The sequence below is a fragment of the Nipponia nippon genome, unplaced genomic scaffold (genome assembly GCF_047370975.1).
Source record: "Nipponia nippon isolate SJK-2023a ecotype South Korea unplaced genomic scaffold, ASM4737097v1 scaffold_4, whole genome shotgun sequence".
In the NCBI taxonomy this organism is placed as follows: Eukaryota; Metazoa; Chordata; class Aves; order Pelecaniformes; family Threskiornithidae; genus Nipponia; species Nipponia nippon.
In genome coordinates this window covers 118,549,357-118,576,072 of record NW_028262358.1, presented here as the reverse complement: position 1 = coordinate 118,576,072, position 26,716 = coordinate 118,549,357, and the positions used below count along the sequence as shown (strand labels likewise).

The window sequence follows — 26,716 nt, the reverse complement described above, 5'->3', positions numbered from 1 at the left end:
CTCCACCGGGATGCAATTTTTCAGGCTCCGTGTTATTTTACTTTACTTGCAAATAAGTTGACGTTATACATTTCCCAACAAAGACACACAGCAACTCCTCATTTCATCATGTATTTTAAGTCTTCAGCTCAACTAATTAACTTTGCTTACACCAAAACGTAAATACCATCTTTTAACTTCACTGGTGTCTTTCATGTATTTTTGTTAGGAAATCACAGTACATGTCCATTAGAACAATGGATGACGAACCCAGCTCCGGATGGTTTGGATGATTTTTTTCCAAGCACACATGGTTTTGACGCCTGCTAGACACTATAGCAAGCCCAGGGAATGATTTCTTAGCTCCTGTGGCACTTCTATTGTTTTGGTAAGGAAAAGGAATACCTCTTTACATAATGTATTCATTTTTGCAGTACGCTCTGAGTACAGGAAAACCTCATACTGTCAGTCAGTGGATTAAACGAAGAGCAGCCGCTGTAGCCATGTGATGGAAAAAGCCAGGCAATAGGGTTGTTTGCACCGCTGTATTACATAAACATGACTTTTGCCGGTTAACGCCCTCCCGCTGGGCGCTTCATGCTGCATCATATGCATGTCATGTTATGTTAGGCTGGACACAAACAGCAGCAAGGGAGTCAGACAGCAGCAGGGCTGGCTGCACAGGGGGGGCTACAGCCGTGGCTGTACTAGCTCCTCATGACCTGATCTAGGGAACCACAAGAACAGGGTCATAATAATTATAGCAAGCTATAGTAAGAAGAGCAGCTTATTTTAGCTTTCTGAATATGCTTAGGCCTTACTTGAATACCTTATAACTGTACTTCTATAATTTATTACTTGCTACTCCTATTGCTCTACCAGGCTCAATACTGAGATCATGACTTTTTTTAAATGAAGCATCTCATGTCACACTTTCAACACAACTAAGAAGTTTAGGATGGTGAAACAGTGGAACAGTTTGCCCAGAGAAGCTGTGGATGCCCCATCATTGGAAGTGTTCAAGGCCAGGTTGGATGGGGCTTTGAGCAACCTGAGCTAGTGGAAGGTGTCCCTGTCCATGCCAGGGGGGTTGGACTGGATGATCTTTAAAGGTCCCTTCCAACCCAAACCATTTTATGGTCCTATGATTTTATGATTCTATGATTCTAGGATGCAAAAGCAAGCCACCCCAAAGCAGCTTCTCCGCAATGGCTGTATGAGTGCTGTTTCTTTGGACACCTGAGTACAGCCAGACCGCAGGCTGCCCACAGCCACCCAGCACAGAGCAGGTGGCCCAGGCTGGCTGTCACCCTGCAGTGATGTCCTCATGAAGCTGAACACTAAACCTCATTTCCAAAAGCAGCCTAAACACTCAGGGTGCAAATCGCCACGGAAAGCAAGTAAGTTGCAATCTTCTGAGCATAACCCTAATTTTGGAAGGAAGTCTGCACCTCTGATGTTGGCTCATATGGTGGAAAGTTTGGCCTCTCGTCTTGCTCTTTATTCTGTAAAATGTTCGGTGAGCTTGAGGACATCATAAACTAATAAACACAGTCTTAATAATCTCCATGTCTCAGATTTCAGCCTCTGAAGCACATATGCCTTTGGACAGCACTGATAAATCCCAGTTAAGAATGACCACCACTTCCCACAAGGTAGCATTTTAACAAACTCATGAGTAATTATCCATGAACTGACCAGTGTTGTAAAACCACATGGACCAACACATGATGCCAGGATGAAGTTTCACTGCACTTTGTGATTTTTTGGATCTAAAATTACTAGTTGTCCATACCTAATAACCGCTTTCCTTTCTCCTCTATTTTGAACTCATCACTTCTAGCTGATAACTAGCTGTATTAATGAGTGACAATTGCCTTCAGTAAAGATCCAGATAATTGCCCCTCTGGTATAATATACCATGCACTCCTGCCAATCTGTTGTAAACTTAACTCCCCTCACCCCCAACTCATTTGCTTTCCGCAAAGGTATTAGAATACCTGTAGCAGAGAGATTTCTGTTGTAATATGGGTTTACTCTAACACCACGCATCCCTTACCGATCATCGGAGACTCTATAAAACTCCACGAATTAGTCTGAGGGATGTAGGACTGCAAGACCCCTGCAGCTCGGCCGGCTTCGTTCACCCCACCGAAGACGTAGATCTTCCCACCGCAAACGGTCGCAGCGGCCGAATGGACGGCCTTTGGCAGAGGAGCGATGGTCTCCCACTGGTTGGTTATCGTATCGTACCTAGGACGACAGCAACCAGAGTGAGCTGAGATGACGCAATGCTGGGTGAACAGTAAAGACGGGATAGACAGGCAGAGAAAGCAGGCTGGGATATAACAGAAAGGCAGCTTGACACGCAGAAGAAAAGCAGAGGTGGAAATGTATTTTCTAACATCCTACAAATTCAGCCACTTGGTAAACAGTGTAATTAATGCTTTTTCTAAGCTTTTAAAACATTGAGAAAAGCCCAGAGAAAGCTGGTTCTATTTTCTGTATATGGCTCTCAAATCTCATAGTCCAAGCTAAAGAAACTCTGGACATCTTTGTTGAGATGTCTTCCACTAATTAATTTCTATTAATGAGTATACAATGAGATTATTCTTGCAAATCAGTGCAGTGATATCCAATAGCAACCACAGGCAGGCAACTGTTAATATACTTCAGTTGTTCAGCTTGTGGAACACATCTTACCTGCACATAATGCAACACGATAGCTCTTTTTACTCTAGTTAACTGACCGGCGACGCGCATTTTGTGCAAGAATAAGTTGCTTCCATTTAATTGTCATTGTGCAAACCAAACCATTGTGCTTCGTTGCAAGAAGCTGTAAACGTTAATGCTGGAATACGATTTCACTATTGCATCCACATTTGACACGAAGCAAACAGAAAAGAGTATGTACGAAAGTGCTAAATTAGTTTTAAGGTCATCAGTATCTGATTTAATTAAGCCATTGACCATAAGGGATGTGCAGTTAATAATCCATCGATGAAGATTCATTTTAGACAATGTCACAAGTACAGATGTCAATTTTTTTTAAAGATAATGTGGCAGGGATCCAAATAGCTGCTCTAAAATGAGTCTTGGAGACAGTGGAAAATAATGTGATTTTTTTTAAGGTTCTATATTTCCATGTAATGGCACATTCAGTCAAATAGGAGTTTCCTGCATAGCGATCATTCAGAATTGTCAACTGCAAGAACAGAAGCCCTCATCACCCGTTCAGGGCTTTTGCTCTTAATATTAGTGATATGCAATATGCAAACATGAAATGAATCGATGGCCATGAACCCATCTGTAAAAAAAAAGATTTAGCGACAGGGTAATTCTCCCTTTGCAACATGTCCCTCAAATTCTCACTGCCCAAACTTGGGGAAAATAGAAGGGACAAAAGATATAAATGGTGGAAACAGCACAAAATAATGTGCTTAATGAAAATGCATTAATGAGTTTCCAAGTAATATAACCGAAAGTAATTAACACACTCATAAAAATGAAGCAAAAGCAAGAGGGAGGCAAACTTTAACTAAAAAAGATGAGGAAAGTCCCTTATAATGAGCATGGAGAACTGCCTTGTACAATGCTCTAAATTAGTTACTGAGAAATTAAATTCATCTACAACAAAGTGATCAAAGGGGAGAAATATAACAAGATTAAAAAACATGGCGCTGGGAGCATTCAAGGTGACACACCTACATCGGGCTGATTCTTAACGTCTGGTACCAAACGCGAGCCTGCAGATGCACGTTTGACTGCACGAGCAGCTCCTCCCGGTGAGACACCATATGCTGCAGCTCCTGCCTTTGCCCGCAGTGCTCAGCAGCACCCGCACCCATCCTAGCAGACACGCAAAAATGGTGCGTAATACAAAGTTTCACACGCTGCTTTTGGGTGACACTTTGCTAACTGTAGTAATTTGGGGCTTGGTAATTTAATGGTTGATGTCTTATTGTATAATAAAAGCTGGTTAAGAAATTGGTTATAATTGGCTAGAAACTGTGCGAAGACACAGAGCTGAAAAAAATTGACCTAAGGTGCCTTTCTAGTTCCTCAGCTTCTAAGATATAAATTATATCTGTCACCTGACACTTACTGTCTCACACCATCCACTGTGACCCAGCACCAGGAACATTTGTGGCCAAAGTGGTCTGAGATGGGATGGTGAGCAGCCGTGCTGCCTTCCCCGGCGCTGGCAGAAGTGCCCGGCCAACCATAGTTCCCAAGACTGATACGTCCCTGCCAATAGCTTTCTGATCCTCCTAATAAGTTTTTGGGAAGGAGGGGTTATATCCTTCACATATGCTGGGGGCTGGATGTGGTTGAGGACCACGTCTATGGGAATAATGGAGAAAGGTTCAAATTATAAAACCAATCGTCCTTCTGGATGAATTCCACTATTGGGACCTCAGGCCCCCTAGACCCCATTTTTCACCCACTTTCACTGCTCTCCGTTTATGCTCTACGCCAACAGAACTGATCTTTCTTTCTCCTACCCTCCTTCATCCGCCACTGGGAAACCAAAAATGACCAGTTTCACTTCATCTGCTGAAAGCCAAAGGCTGCAAACCCACTGCATATAGGTGCAAGTGGGGCAGCTTAAAAAACCACTTTTGTCTTGAGGGTCATTTGGTTTAAAAAATGAGTGAACCTGGAAGCCAGGCCTTGTCCACCTAACACAGGCATCTAATGTGGGTTTTACATAGGCTGCTCAGCGAAGCAATCCTCTTAAGTGTGTGCCTAACTTACTCCGGGAGCTGAAGAAGAGAAGTTGGTGCCTTCAAGGCTTCCTGATACCTGTCCACCAAGTCCCTCCGTCCCCCAGGAATTTACTCCTCTGGTTCATTCCCTCCTTGCAAAACTGTACACCTAATTTCTCGTCTCTGTTTTGCTTCAGTTCCCACCCACCAGAAAGTAAGGGATTTTTTTTCTGTTGGATTATAAAGCTGTCTGCTATCAAATCCCTCTCTTTCACGTATGGACTTGCAGAAAAGAATAAAGTCACCTCTTCACCTTCTATAGTAGTAGTCTAAGTAGTCTAAGCTTCTTAAGTCTCTGCAAGGCAGGTTTCCATCATTCTGGTCTATCTCAAGTCAGCTCTTAATGTGTTCACACAAGGATTTGCACCAGATTAACTAAATTGGTTTAAAAATCAGTAAAGGTGAATTTTTGTAACCTTCCAGGACAGGAACTAATGACACCTGCTTTACCTCTCTGCCCTAGGGCCTTTCCATCTGTCGCGTCATCTCTCGCATTGCCATCACTCCACTGCCACTAGTGCTAGTGGGGCTCCTCGGCTGCCTTTAACACCGGCTCTGCTCAAGGGCCAGCAGGGAGGGAACTGATTTAAAGAATAATCACTTTGATCTCCTTCCATTAGTCAAGCTTTGCATTTGATTCCCCTGTTTGAAGCTGTAGATGGAGACTTAATGGGAGCTGGCATCGAGCCAAGCAAAGGTTTTTTCTTTCCTCTCCTCCACTGCTCCCTCCAGTCCCGGTGTGTCCATGCCTGTCCTTGGCTATGGGCCTACCAAGCCCATTCAATTTACTGAACTTGAAACTCCAAGGATATCTCTTTTCACATGACTGACGCCTGGTTTTCAGTCCTTGCATGCTACGGACTCACGCGTGGTTTTACATGGATGCCCTTGCACGCCTTCCTCTGCCTCCAGGGAAGTCCCTGCAACCCCACAGCCCATGGCCCTGCCGTGCTCCGGACATCAGGCTTTCCACTCGTGCAGGACATGCGTGTCCCCGCCTGTCCCTTCATGTGCGCTGAGCACCGTCGTCGCACCTGACCCTTGTGCAGTCACTATCCTCTGGTTTATGTATTATTTATATACCCATGATACAGCAAATGATCTGAACCCAGCAGAAAATGCATCCCAGGCTTGAAGAGAGCACACGCAGAAATAACTGTGCTAGTTTTCACAACTCTCCACTTTTAGGATTTAATCTGTGGGCCTGATCCTCCTCCTGTTTCACTCATTTCGTTCAACGTCTCCTTTCTTGCTCTTTCCCTACCACCTCGGTATTAACAGCAGAAAACCCTTCATTTCAAGCTGTGCTGTTTGCTTCTCTGCCTTCTTGACTTTTGGTATCTTCAGTACCTGAAAACAGTATTTTTTTTCCTCTTCAGCCTCTTAATTTCTCTCCTTCTAGGTTAAGCAGCCTTATGAGTATCTTCATTTATTCACATTATAAAATCCTTACATCACAGTCGGTCGCTTACAGACATGCACCCTCCAGTTTCTTATACATTATTTAGTTCTGTTTGCAGGAAAGCTGCTATTTAAAATAAAGCTGTACAGTGTCATATTGATCTGCTCTTCAGATGATTCACGTGTTGTTTAAAATCACATTAATGGATTACTATTTTTTGCTTTTTTATTTTCTTCTGACTGTTCTGAGGAGCTTAAGAAACTATCCTTGGACAAAGCTATATATTTAATTTTCTTAAGACGTCAATAAAACAGTAGGTTCTGAAGCAGTTTCTAAAGCTTATAAAGCTTATTCTTTACATTGAATTTTTCAGACTGTCTTCCAAGTACACACTGCCAGCTGAAGTAATCTCCCAATTTTAGACAACCCTATTGTAAAAGTGCTGTCAGGTCAAGGGGATTCATCTTCTTCTGTCCTTCAAACAGATAATAACCACAAAGCATCCACATTTCCACACTTTTAGTCACATACATTGTCTTGTCAGCATACGCAGTCTTCTCAGCTCTCAAATTGCATATATTACAGGGCCCATCCATTATCTAAAAACCTAGTTCGTGGATCCACTTCATTTCGCTGCCTCCCAACCCAACTCATATCTCAGAAGAAGACAGAAAGTGTAATACCCTCTCGCCTAACACCTAATGACTCGCTCCCTGTCACACAGCAACTTGCCAGAGGGGCTTGATGGAGAACTGCAGTCGCGCCGTTATTTCCCTAAACACTCATTCCAAAAACATAACTCTCCCTGAACATATACCCATGTACAGCCACAAAATGGACTTATAACTCAGACCCTCTGGCACATGCATATTGTTTTAAGATGAGTAACAAATGACTCCTACTCGTCTGTTTGTGATAGTCTTGTAATATTATCCGTTGAGCCAGAATTTTTACTGCCTCTTTGCAGACAAATGGCAGATAAAGGGTAAAAAATCTCAGCCCTATGGAAGTGGATGGGAAAACACCCACTGATTTAAGTGGCACCAGAATTTCTGGTTGAGGCTGCACCCTTCAGCATCAGTGACACAACCGCAAGCAAGGAGAGAGGACCGCAGGAGCTGATGCCATAAATCATTAGGAGTCTGGTGGTCCCTACTTGCTTTAATGCTTTCTAATGGTGCAGCAGATGTATTGGGTGCAGTCAGGTGGTAGCACGTACAGCTAAAATGGTCTGACATCTGTTTTTAAAAAACAAAATGCAATAAAAACATCTGTGTAAGATTTCAACCATTTAGGATGAAATATTCCAAGAATTCCAGGAAAAACAGGTGGAGGAAGAAGGAAACTGGGAGAAAATGTTATTTTCTCCATCTTCAAAGACCCTCTGTGGGGACACCCTGCAGTAGCCACGCTCTGGGGCTGCTAACTGGTGAGGTCAGGGTAGGTGACTTTGGACCGGAGACCTGCCCTCCACCATGCCAACGAATACGCATCGAAACCTGGCCAAAGCTAGGCATGGTCACGCTTGAGCTAACTGAGCAAGCAGAAAATGTGGTTGGGAAAGATAAGCTGCGTGTGCACAAGGGGAGGTGGGAGGTGGCCCAGCGAGGGAGGGTGTCCAGTAAACTCAGAGGTACATGTAATTTTTGGCATCACCTGACTTGGAGCATATGATCATGTCACCTTATTATTTTAATATAGTCCTTTTGTAAGAGCTGCTGGAATGACAGAGAAGTTTCCACCCTCCTGAGAGATGGTATCTCAGTGTCCCATCCAAAGCAACACAATATTTGAAGAGGAATGTGCAGCCCATGCAGAAATACGGTGGGAGAAGGTCGGTCCCTTGTAGCTCTTGGGCGGGGGAGGAGAAAGAGAGGGCAAAGTCAAAAAGTGAGCATTAACTGTGCTTACGACTGCAGACAACTGAGCAATTAAAGTGGCTTTACTTTGCATTTTAGTGTTTTTTTTTTTTAAAGTTGCAATCCAAATTCAGAAAGCCTCATTGCTTGCAAAAGTGGGTACAATGATTTAAATTCCTGAATGCTTGCACAAATTAGCTGCCTGGTCCAAATGGGAAATGCTTTTGTCTGAAAAGATCTGACTTTGCTCCATACAGCTATAAGGGTCAGCTTTTTCTCACCTGCATTTCTAACAGCAGACCCTGAAACATCCTTTCCAAAACGCACAGCTTCAGCCATGCCATGCTTTGCTTCTGCCACTCTCACTGTCATTTTAATACAAAGAATAAAAAAGGAAACATCCCCAAACCTCTCTCATTTCTTGGCATAACCCAAAAGAGGCCATGTTGCACTTTTTCCATGACTCCGTCTCACAAGTCACTTTATAGACAATAGCAGATTAATTATAACCATGCGTTTAGCAAATCCCCGTGACAGGACATTCTTATTGTGGTCGAAACAGCGTGCACTGAAATGATAGGGAGGAAATCTGCTCCTTTCCCACATAAAAGTCTCTTGGTGGGCTTGTTACAACTGAAAACCAGCACGGCTGCTTGCACTGAGCCACGCCGGGTATGCCGAGGGCCTGAGCGTGACTTTGCAGGCTGTAATGTCATTTGTGGCAAGGGCTTGGGTGACCGAGATGAGAAGGAAGGAAAGGGAGAGACTCTGCTTGATTTGGAGTTCATTCAACTGACTGATGTTTTGGATGCTTTGTTAAAGAGAGACCATGAGAATCAGAGCAGAGAAAGAAATGAGACTCTGGTAAAAATTCAAAGAGATCATTCAATCAATGACATCTATCAAGACACTTATCTGCAACAGCATCATTTCAATGTTCCTCTTTATCGAGAGATGGAACGAAAGACCACATCTCTTTCCTGGGCTCGCTCCCTCCCACATTCACAAAAACATTTGTGTTTGTTAGTTAAAAATTTACTGACTTAAATTACAGGACAAATACCTTCACAAATCAGAAAAATAATCTCCTAAAATGGTGAGATTTTCTTCAAAGCAAGTCCTAAAGGCAGTGCCCACCTTAAGCTCAGAGTAAGGAGCGAAGCAACGCTCCCTGTTGCATTCCCTGCTATTATTTATCCTTCATTCTTCGCTGCCTGCATTTCCCTGACTTGCTGAGAGCACCATCACCAGCGGCAGCTCTTCAGCTTGTGCCTGGGCTGGGAGGGAAGGCTACCTGCAGACCTTGTCCCACAGCACACGTCCTTTCCTTTTGTCACATCCTTGTCTCTTACGCCAAATTTGTGAACAGAGGAACACAAAACGATATGGGAATGGTGAGCACTCAGCACCAGATAGGATCTCCTTGGCCATGCACACATTCCCCAAACTGAGCTGTCCCATGCCTAGTTGGCAGAAATCATTTGGAAAAAAAAAGTGATCACACGATTAAAGATTGTACCAAAAAGTTAATCTGCAGAAGGAAACTTTATTTTCGGCATTTCCTAATTTCCTGTGTGTTCGACTTTGAAACATTATCTAAACTTTTAATACAGGTTTTGGTATTCAGTATTTACAGTATCTACTTAAATGAAGAAATAAACACCTCCTGCATAAACAGAACATAAATATTGCAGCACCAAAATCCAGAAATAATAGATGCAAAGCATCTTTAATCCTAACCTTTTGAAAAATGTTCTTTTTTTTTTTTGCAAATCTTTCTTAATGACCTACCCCTTTTTTGGTTTGCCTGTTAAGGCAACTTTTACTGAGAGTTGCCTGCTTCAAAATGTTGCTGAAGAAGTATTCAAATTCAGCACTTAAAACTGACAAAAAGAAAAAAAAAAACTTCCATTTTTGGTTGCCAGATTCACTAAGGAAAAACATCTCACAAAAATGTATCATTAATCTACGGTCACAATGCATTTTTAAGTGTTTGGGTAAGGCTAGGGCCGTATTGATATTTTTGGAATAGAATATTCTTATATACTGCATTTCTATTTTTCAAAGAAAACATGGATATGCATATAGAATCTATGGTTTTATTGAATGTTATGGTTGACGTGAAATTAGTTGGTTTTGGAATTCTACTTTGTGAAATGTTTCTTCTGTGCTTTTGTTCCTTCCTTTTTTTTTAAGTTCCATGTGAGAAAAGGAAAACTTTTATATCTAGAGTCTTCTTGAAAAGAGAAATTTCCATTCTCTCCCATTTCTCTTCAGCGCCTCTTGGCCAGGAATTCAAAACTGTTTCCATTTATCCATTGTTTTACTCGGAGCTTGGCAGGTCCCAGCCCCAGGCCAAGAGCACCAAAGGGAGCATCTTCCTTCCAGCCAGGTCAAGGCTGAGGTCCTTTACCAGGAGAGCGCATGTGAGGAACTTACTTTGCTGTTGCTTTTTTGGGGTTTAAAAAAAAAAAAAGGATTATTGTGGTCTGTAAAGACTTTCATCAGTACTAAATTCAAAGGAAGTTTATTAGTTCATTGCATAATCTGTGTCCAAAGAAGATTAATTCCTCTCTTCCCTCCCCTGAGCAAACCGACAAACAAACTGGCAGCTTTTGTCTTTGTTTTTGAAACAATGCTTTCCACTGAAGCTTTCAAAAGAAATCTAATCCTGCATAGTTTCCTCCTTTCTTAGCTATTATAAAAGCTTATTTTAACACCTACAGCCCATTTGATGTGTCCTTTAAAAGGGAATGGTCCTTTAGCATAGCATGAAGAAAAAGCTCCAGCAAGCAGCATGGTTTTGTTTTTTTTTTTTTTTTTTTTTCTTTACCTTTCCACATGGTCAACGTTGCCTGCCACACCGACCCCTCCAATGGTATAAATTTTCCCATCGTACACCAGGCTGTTATGTCGACACCTGGGGACTGTCATGCGGGACACGAGGTTCCAGTTATCGAGCAAGGACATGTAACACCAGACATCAGCGAGCGTGACACCCGACTCCATGCCGCCTGGCACCGACGTGCGGGCGAGGGAAAGAAAAGGGGAGAATTACGTGAGATCCTGGAACGGCAGCAGCTTTGCACACAGCAATCAAAGCCAGTTACAAAGTAAAAACACTTCAAATGACATTTGACTAATTAAAATAAATCTCCCTCAATACTGAGCATCTGTTCCGATGATGCATATCTGTGTCATTTATTCATGTGCCCCAAAGGCTGTTTTTTTTTTAATAAGATGACATGAAGAAATCAAGATGTCAGACTACGAGGGACATATACATAAGGGGATAGACCCTTTTCAGTGTTCATAAATAACTTCCAGTCTATTAAATTACTGCAACACTTGCAAGAAGGTGTCAGGAGGCAGAGCCTATCTTGGCTTGTGAGACACAGGCCAGGCTGAAATCTAAAATGCTTAATACAGTGATGAATTGAAGCAACACATACATGGGCAGAATAGTCAGTGCTTCCACTGTAGGCTTAATGTCTGATTTTCAGGGACAAATTTCTTATTTATTTTCATTTGCTGATAAAGAACCAGCTGTACCACTCCTGTAAAACAGTTCAAAATGCTCCGGTGAAATATTTATATTGGTCATTTTTTAACTTCTGACTGAAGCTTCCAAGGTAGCCGCTTAGTGGGTGTCTTACTATCCCCATTTTGAAGCATAAAGAGGTGAAATGATTTATCTGAGACCACACTAGGAGTCACTGGTCAAGCCAGGAAAAGAAACTAGACTCAGTTCTGTGGTTTAATGAGAAAACCAGGCTTCCTCCTTGGTATTTTGCTCTACAAATGTATGCTATGCAGCGTGGAGTCCAGTACTTGGAGCTTGCAGGAGTTCATTCCCACCTCTGTTGGTTCCCCTTCCCTCTTTCCTGTGTCTTTTAAGTTTGAGTAAAGCAAAATATCCACCGACACTCAGCTAGGTTTCCAGCCATGTGGGACTTCCAGCTCTCCTACTGTAGCCACTGAACACCATCAGCTCATCCAGATTCAAGGGTAAGAGCTGAAATAAGCTTTGAATTTAGTGTTCAACAGCTTTTGTTAGCAGGTATGGCACAGCCTAAAATGGCTCTACATATTGGAAAGTAACTCAGCTAAGAATAACTAAAAGTCAACACCTCACAAAAGCCTCCATAGAAGGCTTTCGCTCCATCAGCAAAACGAGCATGGGCAAAAAAATGTCAAGAAAAAATTTCCAACCAATCCTTAGGGCCTCTATGCAGTATTAATGGAATTTAACACCACAGGCAGTGATTTACTGCAGAAAATGCAGTGAGGGAACTCAGCAAGGGAAAGGCAACAGCTGTAATCCCTTACTGGTACTGTCTGGTGCATCCGCACTCCCAACTACATCCTCAGATTGCACACATCTGCACCTCCCTGCCCAGGCTCCTCTTTTTATCATCAAACCTCCACTCAGCTGCCATCAGAGCATCCTTGCATGGCCTGGTGGAAATTGCTTTTCCCCCTCCAGCCAAGCAGAGGTACCACCAGACTGCACAAAACCAGACACCGTGATGCTATGGGCGCAGTGTAGACAGCTACTTTGGGAGTTAAAGCCTTTTAAGGAGCGCGGTCTCAGTTTCATCGAAACTAAGAAGATTATAGGGCTAGTGACTACTGCCAAAAGAGAGGTCTCAACAAGAACTACAAAACGTGAATGCTCCTGTAAGCAAATACTGTAAGTGTAGGTCACATATTCAGCAGTTCAGCCTGTCTGTCTCAAATTCCATAACCCACCACTTAGACTCAACTACAGCCAGTATTTTAAATTGTGTTTCTATGGCAGTGAAACCTCTTTGCATGCTTGATGGTTGTCAGACCTATTTTCTTCACGTTGCAACTGCAAAATATTGCTGTTGACTGCTTTGAGAGAACGTTAACACCAGAGAGAAATGGAGAATGATAAAAGTAAGGAAATCCCTCTCTCCCAACCTCCCTCCCACTTGTCTTTTTTTTTTTTCCCCAGGAGCAGCTGGGTACAACTCCTGCATGTCCTACGTTGTAAGGAGGAAACTCTTCTCCCAGCCTAGTAAATCTGGGGGATGAAGGGATTGAGAGCAGCCCTGTGGAGAAAGACTGGGGGATACTGGTGGATGAAAAATTGGACATGAGACAGCAATGTGCTCTTGCAGCCCAGAGAGCCAACCATACCCTGGGCTGCCTCAAAAGAATTGTAACCAGCAGGTCAAGGGAGGCGATTCTGCCCCTCTGCTCTGCTCTCCTGAGACCCCACCTGGAGTGCTGCATCCAGCTCTGGGGTCCTCAGCACAGGAAAGAGATGGACCTGTTGGAGCGGGTCCAGAGGAGGGCCACAAAAATGATCAGAGGATTGGAATACGTCTCCTGTAAGGACAGGCTGAGAGAGCTGGGGTTGCTCAGCCTGGAGAAGAGAAGGCTCCAGGGAGACTTTCTTGTGGCTTTTCAATATATAAAGGGGTCTTGTAAGAAATTCAGAGAGAGATTTTTTTACCAGAGCCTGTAGTGACAGGACAAGGGGCAACAACTTTAAACTGAACAAGGGTAGTTTTAGATTGGACATAAATTTTTATGATGAGGGTAGTGAGACACTGGAACAGTTTGTCCAGAGAAGGTGGGATGCCCGATCATTGGAAGTGTTTAAGGTCAGGTTGGATGGGGCTTTGAGCAACCTGATCTAGTGGAAGGCGTCCCTGTCCATGGCAGGGGGGTTGGACTGGATGATCTTTGAAAGTCCCTTCCAACCGAAACCATTCTATGATTCTACATTTCTATGACATCTGATGCTTACCTGAGAGATAGATGTTGTCCCCAGCGCTGACCACACTGAAAAACTCTCGATCATAGAAGGGCAGGCTGGCCAACGGGTACCACTTGTTGTTTTGAGGATTTAAGCAAGTGACTGCTGTTAAAGCACGTTGATTCATGCCAATCATCTGGCGACCCCCAACTAAGACTATTACCTCGGCTACACCTAGGTTTCAAGTAAGAAAAATAATATTATAAAAAAACATCTCTCAACCAGGCAGAAGCATATCAAAAAATACTCGGCAGTCAGGGTAATTTTAATGTATCATATGTAAATCTGTTTCAGGCTGTGCAATCAAACCAGGAAGGGTGAGAAAAAAGGGAGTGTGTGGGTGGAGGAGAGCAGTGGGTGAGGAACGACACTAGGAACATGCTTGGGAGAACTTGGGAGGGAGCATGCCATCTGGGCAAAACTTGAAGGGGAAAGAAATAAAAAGGCCTTTCCATGTAAAGATGTCCATTGACTTCAACAGTCTTTGAGTGAGACCTGCATGTAGCAAATTCCTGTTCCACTGAAGAAAATGGGAATTCTGTCGAGGACTGTGATAGCTTTGGAGCTTGGCCGTTATCCAGGGAAAGTATGTTTGGACCTCAACCTGAAGAAGGTGTTCTCACAGTAAAAGCTAATGTCTGGAGGAGATTAAGGCTATAGTTATGGTTCTTCATCCTGATTTTGTCTCTCCATATACTCTATGAACAGACCATTTTCTGGTGGTTTTTTTTGTGCTTTTCCCAGAGAAAGCAGGTTTTCCAGATGTAGATAACATGTGCTCAAGCCATGAATCAAGATCTTAGTGTACTAGATGCTAGGAAATGCGATGGAGATAGCCCATGCCTTAATATTGTTATTAACTGAGCTTTATCTGGACTTGAACAGCTCCCCCAAGCCTGTAAGATGCAGGGTGTACAGCAAGCCAAATTCTCTGTTTGTGCAAATGGACAAAACTTTTGCAATCCACATCTCAGAGTTTTTGTTCCCACTTTACAGCCAGAACTGAGTCAAATCTGATCTGAATGTTACTCGAGACTCATCTCTGCAGTGGCGGGTTGCAGTTTAACTCTGGGACGTTTTATGGTTCCAACCCCAAGAGTCAAGTGCGGGGGATAGTGTGGATTTAGCACTTAGCAGAAGCATTAAAAATCCTTCTGCAGCAATTGTAAGCCCCAGTGCAACTTGTTGCCAGGAGAGGTAGGCTCAGAAGCAGGACCACAAAGCCATGAGCTGGAAGGAATTGCTATTTCAGGAGCTGTGCTCGCGGCCAGACCCATTGCTGTGATGTGTTACGGCGCCCAGCCTAGAGACAAGGGTGCACGGGTTGGGGGGTCAGAAGTGCAGAAGTGAGATTGCCAGGAAGAGAGATTAGGAGCTGCAGTGGAGAGAAATGCGTCTTCAGAGTAATGGATTATTGTCATTCTTCATTAGCCTTTTCAAAAAATATACTTGTGTCATTCAAGCAAGGTTACTCTCTTAAAAGTTATTAAGTTAAAGTGCTGTACAGTTTTAAATAAATATTTCTCAGTAACAAGAGATCATTATTTTTGCGCCATACCAGAAAATCTAATCACCTGTGCAAGACATAACTTGATTATAATCAATAACCTCGAGAGGGCACGTGACATGCTGCAGCGAGCCCACAAAGGGTGTTTAGAGATCTTTTGTGCCTACATGAATGCTGTTGATATGCAAAATAACATGATTCTATACAATTAGACTCTGACCTAAAAAACTATAATCACCCTCTCTTACCCCGAGAGAATCACTTTTCCCTCATCAACAAGCTTCTGGAAATGGTTCATATTACACCTACAATTTTATATACATAAAATAAGCACTTTTCAAAAATCCCTTCAAACATCACACCATCAGTCGTCTTCAATGAAAGACTTTTTAGGGTAGATTGTTATTGAAAGTCCTCTACACTTCATCCTTCTGAAAGGTGCCTTGATGAGGCAGTCTCCAGAAGCTGCAAATGCTGTGGTTTGATATGCCATCTCTGTGCCACATTAGCATTAGGGGCAGCGACAGAAAGTTCTGCCTGGCTTTGTGATTGTTCTTAGGGGAGGCAGAAGTGCAGGCAGCACGTTAAAACAATTCACCCGTTTCATCGGACTCCTTCTCGGATGCAGTGTTCCTACATGATATGTGTACCACTCTCTGTTCAACAAATATTTAGGGTATTTCTCACACTACCATGATACGGGCTCTGCTGCTGAGTTGGGCACTTGGGTTTTTTTCATGTATTTTTCCAAAAAGAAAAACATATGTGTTCCTCTGGTGAGAAACTTCTTGAAGCGGCACAGTTCTCCATAGCTGCTGGGTTTTTAAAAGGGAATACATTATGTGTGATCCATTTGTTTTGGAGGCTGCAAGCAGCCTGAACTGGTACTATAAGACTCACTGTATAAAAGTAATATATTTACATAGGGCTGCGAAAGTGAAGCTGTTTTATGAGTATTAATCAGCTGCTCCCTGCAAGAGGCCGAATGGTAAAAAGCAAATGTTATTATTCACCCATATTTGCAGCTAGAGAAACTGAGGCATGGACAGCAAGGGGCTCACTTTCAGGACAACACGGGAATGTCACGCCAAAACTAGTAATTCTTAAAAATTAAGCTCCTTAAAATCTAGTTTCAGGAGTGTACATCTCCACACCAACGTCTGACCACTGGGAGAAGCTCCTAAACACTTGAGCAAAGGAGGAATGGAAAACTGAGCTTGAAATATCACCAGGCCCCGAGAAGGAGCCAAGAGGAGCCAAAGTCCATGCCCCATCCCAGGGCATGTCCTGGCCATGCCCAGGAACTGCTGGACCAGGGACCTGGTGTTGAAGGAAGTTTTCCTTTACCTGCAGAGAGCCTGGGCCGGGTCCTTGGCGTCTGCATCTCTTGTCGGGCGTGCGGCAGCATGTGATAACGTTTGGCTTCGTTCACTAGATCCCGGCAAGCCTCCGAAGACTTTATCAACTCCTCGTTGTCAACAACGTTTAGCAGATAGCTGGGATGGATGAAGGGGAGGCGCACCACTGCCAGCAACTCCGCAGCGTACTGTGAGCAGGAGAAAAATAATAACACACTACTGCCTTCATGCCGGAGTTCAGCTGCTCGGCATCTCCGCCTCCCTTCCCTGCAAACCGTCCCCTGTCACCCAACCTGGAAAGACACTTGTCATGGATGCCACATATGAGCACTGCCTAGTGCTTGGGTGGGACAGAGACAGCCCAGCCCTCAGTGCTCCCCGACACAGGATGGTTTTGGTCTCAGGAGACTGAAAATAATCTTCAGAAGGTGGCAACTCTTGTTATATAGCACCGTATGGAGGGATATTTGAAATACAAGCTGATTCTGAACTCAGGCGGAATATAACACCCTGTGCACTGGAGACATGGAGTAAGCTCTCGAGTTTTCTGAATTAACCTTGAAATGTGAGCATGGTTGTTGCACTGTAAAAAAACCCGAAAGAAGTCTTTTCTGGCACTATAAATGTGAAACAAAAGATGGTAAACAGGGTGGATTTCAACAACTGCTATGGCAGGGACTGAATAATATCAGCCAATATTCATTAAAAATCTTTTAATTAATAGGGTTTATTTGTTGGTGAAACAAATGATGTACTTCTAGATTTTGGGGAAGTCAGACTCCAGAGGGTGCTATACAAATACTGACAGTAAGTTTCATCTTCTAAATAAATACATTAAACCTTGGAGGGCAAAGGACATCTGAGCAAATGAACCTGTCTGTCACTGAACATGGCTTAAAGGAGAACAAAACCCCAAGAGAGAAAACTGCAATCGAAAAACCAAGAGTCCATCCCCAGATTATTCTTTTTATATATAATTGGTTATATCACAACACAGCACAAGAGTACAGTGAAAAGCAGAGTAACAGGAAAATGTGGTTCTTGAGAAGAAATGCACAAAACCAGGATGCAAACTAAGGGTGTGCAGCAAGAAAAGATAATCATCTGTTGTAATAAATATTCATAGAGCGGCAGCATCCAAAGATCCCAACTGGGACTGAGGCCAGGATGCAAATAAATATTCCTGAGGTCCGTGCGACTGGTCCTGAGACCGCTGAGTGCCAGCAGCATCTGCTGGCCTGCACATGCCTCTGGTCTTCCAGAAGCTACTTGGCTCTCGTTTTCTTTTTCAGCAGCGTGCCTGTCCCTGCAGCGCGCGAGAGCCAAGTCACAGCAGGAGCAGGATGGGAACGGGGCAGGGGCACCGCGAGATGGGAGGGCAGCTAATGGGCTGGCCAGGCAGGTGAGGAGGCAGTGACACCTGGGACTGCTTCCAGGGCTTCCCCTTTCCCCACCCAAATTGAAGAAGCAGGCTTCATCCAGGAGAAGAACAGAGGATTTCTCCTCGTAGCAGGAATTCACATCACTTTCCTGCTGGAGAGCCATGTCAGCCTGGTGCAAGCTCTGCCAAAGCGAGGATGTAACTACTGCGGGGAGCTGAACCCCATGGGTGCCTGCGGGGCTGTGGCAGCAGGGAGGCGACCAGGGTCTCAGGCTGGCTGCCAGCCCCCTGCTCGCCAGCCCTCCTCAACACTGGCAATTCTAGGTACAGCCTGAAGACCTGAGGCCTGGCCATCCTGCAGTTGTTTGGGGATAAAAAAGGGATGGAAAAATGACAACGCTCCTCTTCTGAGAAAAAAAACCAAACCAACATGCAAGCAGCAAGTCTGCAGCTCCTCGCTATCACCTCTGGCGTGGCACAGGGCCGAGTAGGGCTTGAGATCACTTCATCAGCCTCCAAAGCAGAAAAGAAGACACTCCTCTCCTCCCTTACTGAAATTCATTTCTAAGGCACTTTCTAAGAGGCAAAACGGCTGCTCCCCTTCCCCAGAGTCACAAATGTCAGGCACTTGGCTGCAGATATCTTAATGTCATTAAACGGTACCTTGTAGGAGAGGGAGCAGTGGACATATGGCAGTGGGTGGCAAAGCTCTGATTGCAGGAAGTGCTTTTTTTAAGAAGGTTGGGGGCGTTTAACCTTACACGGGAGCCAAGATGAAACGTGGCATCGGGACACGGGAATAATGCGGATAGCGGGTACGCTGGGGATGAGCCAGACGACCCGTGGGGGGGAGGTTAATCTCCAGTACACGCTGCTCAGGAAGCAGAACGAGTCGCTAAAGGGCAGTTCAAATGAAGTTGTAAAATATACGGAGTCTATCGTGGAGCCAGCACCTTCCCTTGGTGCAGTGGGACACGCCAGCACTGTCCCTGATGCTCCCGAGGCAGGTCTGTGCTGGAAGCATCCGTACCACGAACCAAGGCAAAACACAGGCGCAGTTTTGCCACTAAATTAGGACACGGGGTTCAACAGGCACCAGGATGAGTGTGGATTAGCACTGGGAAGAGAGCTCCCCTCTGGCAGGGACGGACAATTCCTGCGGGCCCGGCAGAGCGACTGCCTCCATCTCCCACCTTTCCCAGAATAAATGGGGCATCGCCGCTGTCTGAGCACGGCGAGCTCTCCCTCTCGCTCGCCCGCCTTGCTTTAGTTAGATAAGTGAGAAAATGTGATTCTGTTTCTCTCCTGGATTTTCTTCCTCCCTTTCTCTCCTCTTTTGTCTGAGCTCGTGGCTTATTTTGAAGAGGAATAATAATTAGAACATGTTGCTCCCTTTCATCAGCCTGAAAGTTAATGCCACATATCAAAACCAATGTCACTTTTCACTCTTATTCTTCATTTTGCTCAAACAGCTAGAAAAAGCCATCTCAGTGCGTGTGAGTGTGTGCACGACTGCATGCAGTCGCGAGTCGCGCTTGTCGCTGATGGCGTTAAGGGTACATATAATTGCAGTGTTTTTTACCAAGGGATTTGAAGAGCGCGTACCATCGCAGTGTCTCTAGAAGACAGGAGAGGCTTTTATAAACCAATGGCTTTTCGCACCAGCTCTTTTAAGCACTATAGTCAAGGGTGAATTTCATTTAGCCTCGCTGATTTAAGAATATTCAAGTGATTTAGGCAATCAGCAGCCTTTTTCTTCTGGATTCTCCCTTATGAAGGCTTCCTAGCTCTGTTAGCTATGATTGTACTAAATATCCTGTTACTGTTATCCTTTTCATTTAAGACTGGAATAAGCACCATAAAGCATTTCAACTTCCTTACCATACCACCTGTTATTTGCTCTCCATTCTCTCCCGTCTTTCTGTTGTTGCTTATACAGCTATGAAATATCTACTGCACCTACTGATGTTACCGGTTTTTATTAAAACAGCAGAATACCTGTGCAGGGCACAATGCCAAATTCAGCAGACAAAAAAACCTCGGGTCCTTGGAGTTGTGGTTTGTGCCTGTAACTCCGAGGATGTTTTCTTCTCACTACTCGGCTGCAGGCGCTGGCTGGACAAGTAGAAATATTTCTCAGGCCTTTGCTGGGAACCACTTACGACTACTCTAAACCTGCATCACGTGCCAGGGTGAAGCAGCGAATATTAATGCCCCTTCTGGCCTAAAATTAAGAGTTATCAACTCATAAACATGGGAGACCATGCCTCAGCTGCTTGAAAATGGACACCATTATGCAAAAACCTAATGAATTTATTGTTTAAAATGCTAGGGAAGTTTTTGAACACCATCAGGACTGGTTTTTCAGGTGACGTGAACCTCAGCATAGCTCCCGCTGGATGAAGGGAGCTGCTCGGGTTTTGCACCAGCTGAGGATCTACTCCATGAACTCCTTGCTGAGCAGTGATGCTCCCGGATACCCCCACGGTGCCATGCATGGCTGGGGTGATTCTGCAGGAGCCAGGGCACCGCTACCACCTGAGCAAAGGCTCTTTGGACAGTCACTGGGGACGCAGTGGAGCAGCGCCTTTTGAGAAATGCTATCTGGCCTGCTTCAAGGCACCTATTTCACGATACTGATTTTGGTGGCTGAACTGAAAAGCAGAGCCTTTAACCAGCTTGCAATCACAACCGTGTTTCATAAAAAACAGGAAAAGAAAAACCTTAGGAGATCTTATCTTTCTTTAATTACCTAAACATTTTGAGGGAGAGATTCAGCTCAAGATTCAGACACCTAAATAGGTACATACAAGCAAGTATTTACTTGTCAGCTAGACATGTGTAAACTCATGTTATAATTAATAGAGATTTAGTCAACACACTTAACACAGTCCCCTGAGCAATCTGAGCTGAGAGGATGCATCACGCACCAGGGGAAGCAGAGAATATCAATGTCCCCTTCTGGCCTAAAACTGTGAGCCATCAGCTCCTGGGAAAGGGAGCGTGTTCCTCACACCATGCCTCAGACCATGCCACATTGAGATGTCTACAACCAGACGTCAACCCAAAGTGGAAGGTGATTAATTCTTCTCTCTGGTGGGAATTTTTGAGTCCATTTGACCTGGGCGCTGTGCTTAGAAGGTCACGATCACGTTACGAGGAAGCCTAAATGTTTTCATTAGGTCATCGTTGACTCAGAGGAATATATGATCAACACAATCCGCTATAGCTTGAGGCTGACCCTTTCAAGCCTTTCCCTAACAATCTGTTCATACATAAGTTACTCCCATCTCGGTAGGCATGCCAGAGCTTGAGCAAGCTAGATTACAAAACAGCTGAAATTTTTTTTTTTTTTTTTTTTTTTTTGTTCCTGGCTGGTAGTTTTGAGTGAGGACATTTACTTTGCAAAACTTTTTGTGACATTTCTTCTCCTACTAATTATACTGGTATTATGAACTCTTGCTTGCAAGTGGGCTTTGTTCTGTTATCTTCTAAGTCTCAGTTACAAAACCCTCTTCAGTATCATGCTAAAAATAATCTTTTTATTCTCAAATCTCTAATCCAGTAAAATCCTCACAGGTATTCTCCAAAAGGACTCTCAGTGTGCTCCTGCATAGACTTGGGCTACAACAGTATACAGTTAGTTTCAAAAGGAAACATGTTTACTGCTACAGAGTCAAATTTCCTGCTCCTTAAATGCTACACTGGAAAGCTCTGAAGATTTTTAACATTTTTGAAGGAATGCCCAGAGAGGTTAAAATAATGTTTCCCTTATGCCTTATAACTCATCTGTCTCTCTAGTTTACTGTTCTTCCTACAAAGGACCCTTTGTGCTATCTGCCTAAAGAAACAGGCTTCAGCTAGAAATACAAACACAGAAGTTAGACTACCCACATTACGATAGGGTTTTGCTCCAATAAACTGCTGTTTCAGCTCTTTATGCATAATTCCAATCGAGTTTTTAAAAACATTATGAAGTAGGAACATATTTGAGTCACCTGAGAGCTACGAAGGAGATTTATGTCGTCTCACATAAACCCCTGGGTTCAGACTCGCCCCGCGTCTTCCACCGGCCCGATCAGAGAGCTGCAGCAAGGACCTCCTCATACGGAGGAAGCCATCAGGGACAGATCTGAAGCAGAATCAGTTCCCCACTGCATAAAACTCCTTCAGATAATTAAAAAATACCACCCCAAACTCCCAGAATGGCAGATGCTAGCCTTTGATGCCTACCCCGTGGCCAGGTAACGAACTGCCCGACAGTGGCGGCTGGGGATGCGGCGTGGTGGCCAAGCAAAGAGGCACACTGGAATGGTGATGTGAGCGGTCCCTCCCCACAACCATCTCCAGCATAGACTTCCCCAGCAGGTTACCCAACCTGATATTCAAAATCAGGACTGCTGGGTCCAAGTTTCCAAGTGCAAGCCCAGCGGGGAACTGGCTGGTTTGGGGAAGCCGAAGCTGTTGGTGCACTGGTTTGCCATTCTCAGAAATACGTTTTTTTTGGCTAGATTTTCACAGCGCTGCCCTGCTACTTGGTAATGAGGGTGCTTGCTTTGACACATCTAACCCTTGGGTATTACAAAGACATGCTGCGTTTCCAGTAACCTCCTGCACGTTCCTACACCCAAGGTTGCATCCAAGCCCAACCTAAACTCTGCAGTGTGCTTGAAGTATTTATTAATCATCACCCATATTGACTTCTTGGAATTGCAAGGCTGCCTTCAGATTAAACCAAAAGGCTTGGTAGGATGTCAGCTGACAGCCTCATAATATCATGAGATAAACATGTGGCAGAAAATCTGGTTCGCAGGCGCTGGGTTCAGCCGGTGGCTTGGTGGCGGGATGCCATGTGCATAAATCTCATGCCTAGCAAGAAGGAAAGAGCAGCCCCTCTGTCTTCCTGAAATAAGGTTTCAACGTGACATCTTTATGGCAGCACAGCTGACTAAACACTGTAATGTCACTGGTGCCATATAAAGCGAACCGCTGTCCTCTTCTCCAAACTGTTTGCAAAGCAGCACACGGGTAGGTATTTCTAGTAGTAATACGATGAGAGTTTTCTAAATACGCAGGAAGATAAATCATTGATCCATCACACTTGGAATTTACCTGATACTGAGGCTTAAAAAACCTCCACTCTTACCATGCAATTTCTGTCTCCCTGACTAAACTCTATCAAATAAACCCCCTGAATTCCCCCAAAGGTTACTACAGTGGTGAGTGGCGTTTCTTCTTTTTATGGGCAGTCACCTATTCAAAGACCGGTATGCACACAGATGCACCACAAAAGCATGCTGCCAACAACAGAATAGCTGAAGCTTATAAGATGCTTCACAAACCCAAGTAAACTCCTGATACATCCATCCCTACAACACACTGACGCATGAATCCATGCGCAATAATTCTCTGAAATGCTTCTTGCCTACAGTCTAAAATGATTTTGTTTCTGGAAGTCCATCCTGAGTGCTGGGGCCACGTGCAGCACAAGGCAACGCAAGCAAGCACGTGTGAGGAGCTGCTTGCAGATGTGTGTCTTTGTAAGGCCGTTCCTTCAGCAACAGAAGAAAAATATTTTGCAAAAAATAGGAAAATATATTGGAAAAGCCACAAATTAAGAGACTGAGAGGACTGGGAGATGAGGGAGCTCCTCAAACCAATTTAAACTTCTGAGAAATAATTCAGCAGACTTTCAGTCAAGGGTATCCCTCTAAAAAAACTTAGAAGTTTAGTACGGGGGGAATTTAAGGAACTGCTGATGTCACCTGCATCCTCTTTTTTTTTTATTTAATGCAGTTTCCTCCTCCAATATTAAAGCTAAGGGCATGTTCCTGCACTGATTCTGTTCCTGCTGCTGCTTTTTCTTCTCCCTCTGTAAGCCTGTACAGGCTCTGAGTATGTCTGCAAAAGCCTCATTTAAATCTGAGTTCTTTGAGCAGCCCATCCCTGGGAAATCACAGGGGTTACTGCTCATCCCTTGAGTTTTTCATTTTCAGAGAAATTGGAGCTTCTTTCACTTTCATTATGGCATCTTTTTGAATTTGTCTGCTCTTCCCACAAATGGATTTCAAAGCATCAGGGTAGTCTGGGCTTTTCAAAGAAGCCTAATTGAACTGTAATAGAGTGTTCGTGCCTAATTCACTTAGGCTCCCTTGGAAGCTTCTTTTTCATACTTATTCCAACATTGCTTTCCTGAAGCTTAATGCTCTTAAGTACATTGATTGATCAATTAATTTCCTGTTATGATGAACTTAAGTAATTTGTACGTGCTGGTATTGGGTATCAGCTTCTGAATATAGCATTACCTCCTTGTCACCACAGCAGAGGTGGGATTGTGCTTGTTCCCTGTCAGATTCTCCATTTTCTTGGAGCAAGCCGCTCTTTTGCATAACTTTGGAGACTCTTTAAAATGTGCCTGAGAAATTATGCTACCATCTCAACAGCATAACCACAGACCAGGGATCTTCCATCTGCTCTCTCACAGTTACCAACCCCTTCTCCTCTGTAGGATCTTGCCTCCGAGCTGCCATTCACTGCCACTGCCAAAATATAGCTCATGGGCATTTGTAGCATTTTTGACATAAATCCTCTTCTCCTTCTCTCCATCACCTTTCCTTACCCTCACTGACAGATACAGGGCTTTCAGGCGGGCATTGTGTTTCCTTAAGACTCATTTGCCACATCTCAAATTCATCCCAGTGGTCCTTACTGTTGTTACACCCCTTGCATCCTTCCAGACAACTCCTCTCCTTGGGGCTTCAAACACTTGTAGACGTTTATCCCTCTTTAGCTGTCATTAGGCCAAGTCATGCATATTCATATCTTTTAATCTTTTTTTTCTCACATCAGTTCCTTCAGTCTTCTAATCATTTGTGTTGCTCTTTTCTAAATTACCTCCAATTTGTCTACGCATCTCTGATTCTCAGGCACCATGAAGATGCTGTTTAGACAAATCTGCCTCTGAGGACACAAGTTCATAGAAGGCTTGTTAATGCCTTTACGGTGGAGATATTTCATTTTGCTGCTGGACACCGTGATTTTAACCAGGGTTTAAACCATCCTTGCAGAGTGCAACAAAAGGTAACTGCCATTCAGCTGAGCCCCTCGTCTGTCCCTCATCGCTGCAGCACCTGCCTCTCTTCCAGCACTACTCTGGGCAACTTGTTGAAATGTTTGTCCCTCCTCAGGGAGAGAGGGAAGCTTCATGCAACTGGACGTCTCGTTTTCCCAGGCTTTCTGTTATTAATAAACATGTCGCTATGTTTTTTTCTGTCAGAGAAAAGAGATATAACTTTGGACTTGGAGCAGAAAGTAGGAAAGTTTCCAACGAGCTTTGGTACGTCTGTGCTCCGGGCAGGCAGCAAATTGCTGCACATCCAGCAACTTCACATCTTCCCCATCCCGCGCTGACGCTGGCCATGTCTGCAGCTCTGCGCAGCTCCGGCAGTCAGTACCAGCAGAAAACATGGCTCGTTATCCACCGGATCCTCCCAACAGCCCATGTGGGAGGCATCACTTCCCTCCAGCTTATAGTGTAAGAAATGGGGGGCAGAAAGGTGAAACAACCTGCCCAAGGCCACGCAGAGAGCTGGCGGATGAGCTCAGGGGAAGACTGCTTGGGGTCTGGCAGAAATCTTTGCTTATTTGGATGGTTCAGACCGTCCTGGTTTCCAGACAGTAAAGCCTCCATTATACAATATATTTTTTGCATGAGTTCGCCGGAGTTGTAATAAGCTTATCAAGAGGATAACTGTTAGGATAAACCTTACAATCTTGTCCATCAGTCAGGAAGAGAAATAAATAGAAAAAACAGTTAAGTTCAGCTTTTCCAGATGTGTCAGTAGGCTGCAGGCTTTCCACTCAGTGACATGCCATCAAGAGGACTCCTACAACCAGCGCTCTGCCTCTGCTGGTGCAGGAAATTACCTATCTGGTCCAGACCTCACATCACAGGTTGCTTCTTTTGGTTAGACCCATTTTACACGACTGCACTACCAGCAGCACTAAAATAGCTCCATAAACATTACTGCATGAGCTGGTGTGCTACTCCAATGCACTGGATACAGTTATTTACCATATCCTAACTTAAGACTTATGTCATGATCTGAACTGCCTTTCTGTCATATGTAGATGGATCAGTAACCTCTAAAGCACTGTTATTCCCTCTTTGTAACGAGGCTTGGATGCTGTTTTTTGTAATGCCACAAAGCACTGTTATAAGCACCATAAGACTTCGTATGAGCACAATTTGCACAATTAAAAGTCAGCCAGAGCGCAGCTTTTCAACTTGCCTTGCAAGCAAATCCTGGTTCCTTCCCTGCCACTGCCCTCCAGCCTGGTGGGGAAGGAATTAACAAAAGCAGAAACAATTCAATACCCGAAGAAGAGCTTTTAGAAAGGCAGAGAAGAGCAGGAAGACAGCAAACTCAACGTCCTTCCAGGAGAATGGGAGGCTCCATTGAAAATCTCCTTCCCAGTGGCTCTCAGAAAGGGATCCAGACAGGCAGGGAGGCAGTGATGGATAAGTTGTCGTAAGAGCACGGCACGGAGCTGCGGTGTGGGGAACACAAGCGGTGAGATTTACTGTCCCCAGGCGTAAGCTGGTACTCCAGTGACACAAAGCCATTAAAGCACAAGGAGTTTTGGAGGGCTGCAGCTGCCCTGAGGGCA

The 26,716-nt window shown here is 44.2% G+C and overlaps 1 protein-coding gene across 6 annotated transcripts in view; it reads right to left on the bottom strand.

Annotated features, from left to right (window-relative positions):
- KLHL29 (kelch like family member 29) overlaps nt 1-26,716 on the bottom strand; it is a 405,515-nt gene that overhangs the window by 22,743 nt on the left and 356,056 nt on the right. For all 6 annotated transcript variants that reach the window (XM_087775206.1, XM_087775204.1, XM_087775203.1 and 3 more), the window contains 4 exons: nt 16,655-16,853; nt 13,792-13,974; nt 10,843-11,023; nt 2,039-2,232 (listed from right to left, as the gene is read on the bottom strand). In XM_087775206.1, coding sequence (XP_087631332.1) covers nt 2,039-2,232; nt 10,843-11,023; nt 13,792-13,974; nt 16,655-16,853 — 757 coding nt within the window. The remainder of the gene's footprint in view (nt 1-2,038; nt 2,233-10,842; nt 11,024-13,791; nt 13,975-16,654; nt 16,854-26,716) is intronic.